Source organism: Vanacampus margaritifer, chromosome 2 (assembly GCF_051991255.1).
Source record: "Vanacampus margaritifer isolate UIUO_Vmar chromosome 2, RoL_Vmar_1.0, whole genome shotgun sequence".
NCBI lineage: Eukaryota > Metazoa > Chordata > Actinopteri > Syngnathiformes > Syngnathidae > Vanacampus > Vanacampus margaritifer.
In genome coordinates, this window is record NC_135433.1 from 13,339,339 (window position 1) to 13,348,610 (window position 9,272).

The 9,272-nt window shown below is 37.7% G+C and overlaps 1 protein-coding gene across 1 annotated transcript; it reads right to left on the minus strand.

Annotated features, from left to right (window-relative positions):
• Positions 1–246: 246 nt before the first annotated feature.
• On the minus strand, positions 247–7,668 carry LOC144044135 (LITAF domain-containing protein-like). The gene is made up of 5 exons (XM_077558362.1): positions 7,510–7,668; positions 5,894–6,034; positions 4,754–4,768; positions 530–674; positions 247–432 (listed from the first exon to the last, which is right to left on the minus strand). Exons 2-5 carry the CDS (start codon positions 6,021–6,023, stop codon positions 327–329), a joined length of 396 nt encoding a protein of 131 aa, XP_077414488.1. The 5' UTR covers positions 6,024–6,034; positions 7,510–7,668; the 3' UTR covers positions 247–326.
• Between the last annotated feature and the right edge of the window lie 1,604 nt (positions 7,669–9,272).

Sequence of the window (9,272 nt, forward strand, 5' to 3'; positions counted from 1 at the left end):
GTTTCAGTTTCTTGTTTAGTTAGCATTAACCAGTACCCTGGTTTGTGTTTTCTGTAAAATAAAGCACATCAGTCTCGCCTGCACTCCTGCTGTGGTTCTCCTGCCTCCCTGCATTTTGGGTCCTCCACCTCACACGGCGACAGACACCACGCCGCGCCGCGACAGCACCGTAACAGCCAGCCAGCTGATCTCGAGCATTTGAACTCATCTTTCAAGGCAAACGGAATATCGCAAATACACAGACCATAGCATGTGCAATGTTTATTTTATAAAATACATTCACTGCTTTAAATGTGATCAGCATCAGGTTCACAATCTGGAACAGTTCATATTCGCTTGTGAATGTGGATCAGTCTGCGGCAGTTGGTACAGTGATGCTCCACATCCTTGCAAGCGTCCACACAGAATGCTATAAAGCCGCAGGGAATACACCTGACACAGGAAACAAAAAAGTTGTTTTCAGTGTGGAAAGCAAATCATAATCTGATCAATATGCCATAGTTAGCTTTTGTGTGTTTTCTCTCTTTACCCAATGAGGCTGAGGCCTCCGCAGATGGCCCAGGTCATCAGGCCTGGCTTGTAGTGCGTCTCGGTGACCACTGTCTCCCGACAGTGGGGGCATTTGGTTTGTGTGGGGATGTCGGGCAGGGAAGGCACTACCACCACGTGGGTCCCTGTATACAGAAATTGGGGATGAAAAAATATACATAGTTGTTGCCTGTTTTTTGTTTGTTTGTTTTTTGACACAATGCCATGAAAGACAACCCGAAAAAGTCATAATTTAAAAAAAGTTTAAATCAAACTCTTGTGCATATATGTCTGGTCTTTTTACTTCGGACTTATAAAGTGAGTTGTTGTTTTGCTTCTAGCTTACAAATTCACCTAGTAATTACACTTGAGTTTATTTGGGCAGGGATTCTCAAACTAGCATGTGGTAGCAAGTGATAGCTTGTGGGGCCGCAAACTAAACAGCAATAAATTATTGGTGTATAAAAGTGCACACTCAACTATAATAAACAATTATAATAAATTAATTACTGTTCCTTGCCTTAGCTTTTGTGGTCCAACAAAGCTCTAATACAATTGTGACATTTCTCATAAATCTGACATCCCTGCATGAATGAAGTTGGGAAATTTTAGCACAAAAAAAGTCTTATTGTTTTAGAACTAAAAGTGTTTTGTTGTTTTCAAGACTGAATTATGTTCCAAAAGTATACTATCCAGTTGCTTTTTTTTTTTTTAATGTATCATTCAAACAGATGTGAGACCATCAGCATTTGATAGTTTAGGATTGACAGTTTTTGTAAGCATATCATCTCCTTGCCGACTGACATTGAAACAGAATTGCAAAATTACCACCTGGCAAGAATTTACTTGCATGTCAACTGGCGAGCCGGGAGAAAATGCATGAATAAATGCTTGCAAAAAATGCTAAACCTAAGATGTCAAATACTGATGGCTTCATGTCTGTCCAAATGAAACCTGAAATTAAATTAAAAAAAAAATAAAGTGTGTACTGTGTCGTTTAAAAAAAATTCAAATAAATAAATAAATAATTATATTATGACATTTTATCTTTATCATTATTTTTTTATCTTGTGGGGGGGCATTTTAAGGTCATTCTTCACATTTCTAAGGGTGGAACAGCAAGTCATCCTTTAATGCAATGGCATAAATTGGCCAGCAGAAGGTACCAACGGTATAGCAACGGTCAAGTGATATTAGTCCACGTACCTGCTGTTTATGGAGGTAAATATGGTGCAAAACTAACTTGTAAAAAAAATTTGGACCTGTAGAAAAAAGTCAAAATTTGTATCCGAAAAAGTCGTGATTTGTACCTGCAAAAAAAATGTGTATCTGTAAAAAAAAAATTGTACCTGTAAAAGTCATGATTTGTACCTGTACAAAAAAAATGTACCTGTACAAAAAAGTGTAAATTTGTATCTGTAAAAGTTGTGATTTGTACCTGTAGAAATGACAACTTGTAGTCACAGAAGTCGCCACTAGGAGTCACAAGTGTTTTTTTCTGCTGGTGTCCAGTCACGTGAGTTTTGCACCAAATATCTCGCTACAAATGGTGCAAAACTGATTCGTACTCGTAGAGCACCGTGATTTGTACTCGTAGAAGAAGAGGGCGGGCTCTGGAGGATTTGGGCAGGCTGAAGCTCAACCTCATTGGTTGAGCGAACGACAATGGGTTGAACTCAAATGACGCCACGTTTCTATCATTAATATGCACAAATCCAAAATTCCAAACAACAGAGTAGCCACACCAGTTCACGCGTCATTTTGGAAGAAGAGGACGTCCCAGGCGTGAACATTTCAACATGGTTCAATAAACAAACACCGTGTGGAACAGCTGAAATGTTGGTTGACATGCAGAGCACTCAAAGTGGGCAGAAAGAAAGAAGTTTTAGTATGAAGGTAAGATTTATTGTACAATCAAAGCTCGTAATCCGGTGCTAGCTAGCTCATCTCATGTTGTTAATTGTCACGAAAACTGTACACATTGAAGTCACGATTTTTATTTCAAGATTTGAAGCCTACCAGTGTAAACATACGTTCAATAGCTTGTACCTGTAAAAAAAAACAACAACTCATAAACTACTGCTTAGTGCTTAGATGTGAAAATTATTATAGAGCTATAGAACCCTATTGAATGTTTTACAAGATGACCTGAACCTATAACCAAAAGTGGACAGTACTCAGCTACTTGTATTTGACTAACATTATATTCAAGTATCTGTACTCTTACTATCAGAATAAAATGAAAACAAAACATTTTTACTGCGGGTGACTCTTTAAACCGCTACAGGTATTTTAACCTCAAACCTTTATCCTCTGTATTTAATCATTTTATTTTAAATATTACAATGTCTTGATGAATGTCAGTATTTCAGTATGTCAGTATGCTTTGCAAACAGTTTAAAAAAAGAGTCTCTTACACTTTTAAACATGCACATTTGCCTTCAACACAAGCAAAATAAAAATAATGCAAATGGAATGTTTATGAACAATGTCTGTGTCTATCAGTATTACCACTATTTCTGATATAAAGATGTGACAAAATCTTCGTTTTTTTCTGGCTAACAAGATAAAGCTAAACGTTTAACCGATTACGTATAATGTCAGTGGCTGTGTTTTGATAATGACCTAGCTAGGAAGCTGTGAATATCTTTTCTTGTATGAATATGCTGACCCAACCATTCTGTTTGCACAGATGCCAGCATACAGTCAATCAAAGCAAAGCATACATTGCAAAAATACTGACATTTATCAAGAAATTGTAAGATTTAAAAAAAATGATTAAATACAGAGAATAAAGGTTTGCGGTTAAAATACCTGTAGCGGCTTAAAGAGTCACCCACAGTAAAAATGTTTTGTTTTCATTTTATTCTGATAGTAAGAGTACAGATACTTGAATATAATGTTAGTCAAATACAAGTAGCTGAGTACTGTCCACTTTTGGTTATAGGTTCAGGTCATCTTGTAAAACATTCAATAGGGTTCTATGGCTCTATAATAATTTTCACATCTAAGCACTAAGCAGCAGTTTATGAGTTTTTTTTTTTACAGGTATAAGCTATTGATCGTATGTTTACACTGGTAGGCTTCAAATCTTGAAATAAAATCGTGACTTCAATGTGTGCAGTTTTCGTGACAATTAACAACATGAGATGAGCTAGCTAGCACCGGATTACGAGCTTTGATTGTACAATAAATCTTACCTTCATACTAAAACTTCTTTCTTTCTGCCCACTTTGAGTGCTCTGCATGTCAACCAACATTTCAGCTGTTCCACACGGTGTTTGTTTATTGAACCATGTTGAAATGTTCACGCCTGGGACGTCCTCTTCTTCCAAAATGACGCGTGAACTGGTGTGGCTACTCTGTTGTTTGGAATTTCGGATTTGTGCATATTAATGATAGAAACGTGGCGTCATTTGAGTTCAACCCACTGTCGTTTGCTCAACCAATGAGGTTGAGCTTTAGCCCGCCCAAATCTTCTTTAACTTTTACAGATACAAATTTACACTTTTTTGTACAGGTACAATTTTTTTTTTTTACAGATACAAATTTTTTTTTTTACATGTACAAATCACGACTTTTACAGATACAAATCTTGACTTTTTTTCTACAGGTACAATTTTTTTTACAAGTTAGTTTTGCACCATATTTACCCTAACACATTTGTTACAGAAATTTTAATACCTCAGTGAAGCGCATCACAAAATGTGATCGTACGCTATGAGGAAGTAACAAAGGTTAGTTGTGAGGCACACGTGCTGTAAATGGACTATGTTGTTGATCAGGTTGGAAGCAACCTAACTACCTCATGCGATGCAAATGCACTTTAGTTTAGTTTCGTTGAGTTTAGTTTCGTTGAGTTTAGTTTCATTGAGTTTAGTTTCGTTGAGTTTAGTTTCGTTGAGTTTCGTTGAGTTTAGTTTCGTTGAGTTTAGTTTCGTTGAGTTTAGTTTCGTTGAGTTTAGTTTAGTTCCGTTTAGTTAAGTTTAGTTCCGATTAGTTTAGTTTAGTTTGTCAAAACAATTTGTGATCAAACAAAAATCTACATAACCCCCAAAAAAGACCAAAAGAATGAATCCAAGGCTTATTTGCATTGTGCGCAGATGTACTGACAACTTGTGAGTATCTGGGTTGTCATTTAAAAACTGTTATGTGTGAGAAATGGGAGTGTGTGTAAGTGTATGTGTGTGTGTTTTGGTCATCTTGGATTACATGTAGATTTTACCTGTGGTAGAGGGACCTGGGACCACCGTGAGAGCAGCACATGGCAGATGAAAACACAGGAAAACAATACAGTATATCCATTAATTTGCAGTACAGTACGTTCTACAACTCAACTGCTATTGTATACAATACATAACAGCAGCATCTAAAAACAACTGGATTTTGTTGTTATCATTCAACGGTGAGAGGTCAGGGCCAGCAAAGCCTTCTGTGCGGGCCGTAAAACTATTGAATTACAGACATACATTTACAATCTCAATTAAAAAATTTTTTATAAATGCATCCCCGACATATTATTTGCTTGATTTCGTAGGATTTCTCTTGGCTGTATTGCTTACAGTACATTTACTGTAGATGGATATTTGTTTTGTTATTTATTTATTTTTTGTCTAATCAGATTTCAGCCTCCCTTCTGTAGCTTGCCATGTAGTTAATTGAATCAGAAGTCATGGCCAATGTAGCCTAATACAGACCAAATTATGAATTGCTTCTTTTTTTTTTTTTTAATAAATCAATTTTCACTTTTGCCTCACAGGATCAGCTATCTGGACTGCCTATAAAGTCAGCATTTTTCCGTCTTCTGATTTGTTGGTCAGAGCAAAACTGTTACATTATTGCCTGAACAAAACACATCTGTACACACTACTTAAAAACAACCGGCATCTCTAGTGAGTATGACGTATTTTAATAAAAGTGTTTCTCTCTCTCTCTCTCTCTCTCTCTCTCTCTCTCTCTCTCGCTCTCTCGCTCTCTCGCTCTCTCGCTCACACACAGCTATGGCACAGCTATATTGCGCGTGTGTGTTTTTTAACAGTACGTATGGGCTCTATTGTGATATGATGGTGGTGGCTTAAGTCAAGTAAATCCCCGCATGAAGGCACAGGTACAAAATGCACAGCCCTAGTTATTTTATTAAATATGCAGATTAAGGATGGCCACAGCAATTATCGTAAATATTGAGGCTTGATGGAATTAATGACACTATTTGATTACGTTGCTGTAAGAAGCCCAACATATCAGCTATACCTCCCCGATGATCTACGAAGCAGTATTCTGCTCAATATGACACTGACTTCAGATAAAAATGCTCCAAATCACAATCATAGCAAAGTGTCATTTTACACAGGCGGCATCAACAGACCTCCTTGGTATCCAACAGGTGGGGATCCGACATAAGGTGCTGGTTGAGGCCCAGGTGGGGGCACTGCAGCACCATAGGTCATGGGGTAGTCGGGCGGAGATGATTCTTGTCCTGGGTCTCCTTTTTCCATCTTGAGACGTCCTAAACAGGAAATATAAACATTTTATTAGCAAACGTCAATGGAAAAAAACATTAACTCTTTGACTGCCAAAAACGTTAAATGACGTTTAGTAAAATCCTATGGAGGAGTGCCAAAGACGTTAAAAGACGTTTTTTCAAAACAGAGGTGAAACTAACCATTTTCTATTGTTGATTATTGAAAAACGGAATAAGGTAGAAACAAACTTTTTTTTCTGATGAAAGATGAGAGTCCAATCTTTCATTTGGTAGTATGTGTGTTTCCATAGTCCAAACACATAATTTTCTGGGGACCTTGAAAGATCAGTCAAAAATGCTTAAATCGGCTGGCACCCACGGCATCCCTTTTCTGAAAACGTCTGGCAGTTAAGATAAATGACAAAGCACTTGGAAGTGTCTTGGCAAAGTCCCCTTTTCAGTATACTTGAATTGTGTGGTTGTTTTCCAAGTGTTGTGACCACCTCCCACGGAACAAAAGCATCCAGTACATTGGACACATGAATGGTCGTTTGTCTATCTGACTTAGCAGGAGTGGTTAAGCTAATATATGGATAGTCAATATTTGGGACCAATTCCCCAAAATACACAGTAGTAACCATGCACTTTTGGGTGGCATTGTTTGCATGATGTTCACACAGCTCAGTGTTGTGCTAGCTGCTATTGTCTGACAATATGTCTTTAAATAGGCTGGGGTGTGCCAAACAGGATCAGCAGCAAGGGAATGACATAGCATTGCAGCCTTTAGCACTTTCACTTTTTGTTGGTGTTGTTTTCTTGTAAATGTCACTTTGATCCTTTGTATGATTAATCTTAATTACTTCCGTGTACAGGACTCCAAATTACAGAGGGAGAAATGAAAATTTTCCATTCTACATTGTCATCCTCTGAGCAATCAGCCCAGGAAAGCCTTTTACAACAGTGTCACCATTTCATGTTTTATGGTAAAAGTTCAAAAGAGTATCATACAAGATTTCTTGTGACCTGATCAATGCAATGCTCTGAGCCGATGGTCCTGGAATCACCGAGCCATGCAGAGCACTTTTCTTCAGTTTATCAATTTGATTAGAAGGCAAGGCATGGCTTAAGCTTAAATGCTGAGATCATGTTGCCTGGCACGAGTGCACGATGCCATCCAGTGGTCGATCATCATAAATCCATACTAAATCATTTAGACAAGCGTAAGCCACTCAAGCACTTTTGTTCACCAGACTTCTTGTTTTGTACCACACAACATTGAGAGGACTTTGTATCTTTTCAACTGACCTTACATAATACACAGATAACAAGGATATATGTGAACAACTTATTCAAAATAAGAAAATTGCACTCTTTGCTAGTTCTGTTTAAGTGTGAGTAACACACACACAAAAAGCTACATCGACATTGACATGTCACACAAATACAACTGTGTTACATAACATAACGGTAACAGGTGCTCTTAATATCTTTGAAAAAGTGATTAAATAGGATTGACCTACCCAGCAAAGAGAGAGAAGAACCTTCCTTACTGCTTGCAGGTGAGTGATGAAGAAGAGGAGAGAGCACAAAATCAAGAGCGTGCTCCGTATGTGCAAGGCGATTATAAAACAAGCACTTGACTCTATAGAAAAGCCTAATGCACTATGTAATATCTCATGTGGTCCAGTTTACCTCTTCTATCACAACAGGGAGGTGCCTCTCCCATCGCCTCCATCAACCTCCCAGTGACGTCAAAGAGTCAATCAAGTTGTACTGTGAATGTGTGCGAGTGTGTGCGTGAATAATGTTTCAATCAATCAGGCACTCTGACTGCCAGTGAGATGGAAGTGCTTTCTGTAGTAGTTGACATGAGCTGATTTGACTCGTTCTACATTTTTAGTCCAAAATCATAAACTACTTTCATCACATTAAATAAATGTACTTTTCTCACACACGTTATTAACTCTTTTACTGCCACTCGTTATCCCAAAAAACAACACAGACAGTGCCAGCCAGCTGATTTTGAGCATTTTAACTCATCTTTCAAGGCAAACGGAATATTGTCACTGTAAACAAGGTGCATACCAAATGAAAGATTGCGTTCCATTCTTTCTTTAGAAAATAAGCATTTTTCTACCTTATTCTGTTCTTTAGTAATCACAATTTGAAAATAGGTAATTTGAGTGACATTGAGCGAAAATTGAAAAGATAAGGAGAAAAGGAGCTTTTTGTGAAAAGATACCTTTTCTGCACAACAGTGACTTTGACAGTAATATTTTTTGTTTAGTGGCGCTCTGTGAATTAGATTTAACGTGACAAAGGCTTTGATGAAGTCATCCTTGAAAACGTTCTATTTCATCAGATTGATCCTTTAGCTTAACATCGGATGGTTACGTTAAAGGTAATGGAGGTTGCGTGTGAGCAATAAACATACCTACATGCATTAAAGTAAAGAATTTAATGTTTGAGTATGACGTTCAGCATATTCGTTGTCAAAATATTGGGGTCATTGTTTTTACATTTTAAATTATGCAAGTAATCAATTGATTAGAAAAAGAAGAGAATGAGAGTGTGCAGTGGATCAAAAAAATATGGAAGACATCCTCATAAAATTAAATGTAGAACAAATTAACATATAACAGATGCTCTTCAAATTTGGCAGGCAAAAAATGGATAAAAAGCCTTTTTAATTAATTAAATGATTAATCATGATTAATCAAAATTCTAAGATGTGATTAATCTGATTAAAAAATGTCATCGTTTGACAGCTCTCGGTATATGTTTCTGTAAAGTGTTCTTCTCCTGACATTCCTCTGACACACGCATTTCTCAACATGTGACAGAAGACCTCATGACCACAGGGAGAGGACACAGGAGTGAGTCCTGTGAGAACGATTGTCCACGGCATCACACACATCAAACATAACTTTATGCTGGTTGTCATACATTACAGACAAAAGTCCAAACGTCCAACATGCACAAATTGCTCCAACAGGTATGTGTGTGATGTAACAATAAATGGCACAAAGCACATTCCAAGCAGCGTCAGTAGGGCCACACCGACAAACTGGTTCACCTTTCCTTGCCAAGTTTGTTGATGTGGCCCGCCAGCTGCTCGGAATGGGGAAAAGCAGCCACAAGCTAATCGGCGTCGGACGTAGCCAGACATTTTTTATTGGGGGTTAAAATAAGTGTTTCTTAACCATGCAGCTATACCGTTCGCATGCCGACCTTGGGCTGTGAACACCGACTAGTGGGCTGCATAAAATAATGCATTTTTCCG

Bases quoted from the DNA above. Each gene is read 5' to 3' on its own strand.
- LOC144044135 (XM_077558362.1), bottom strand. From the start codon at position 6,023: ATGGAAAAAGGAGACCCAGGACAAGAATCATCTCCGCCCGACTACCCC. The intron at 433-529 runs GTAAAGAGAGAA...TTCCTGTGTCAG, and splicing joins GGAGGCCTCAGCCTCATTGG to GTGTATTCCCTGCGGCTTTA.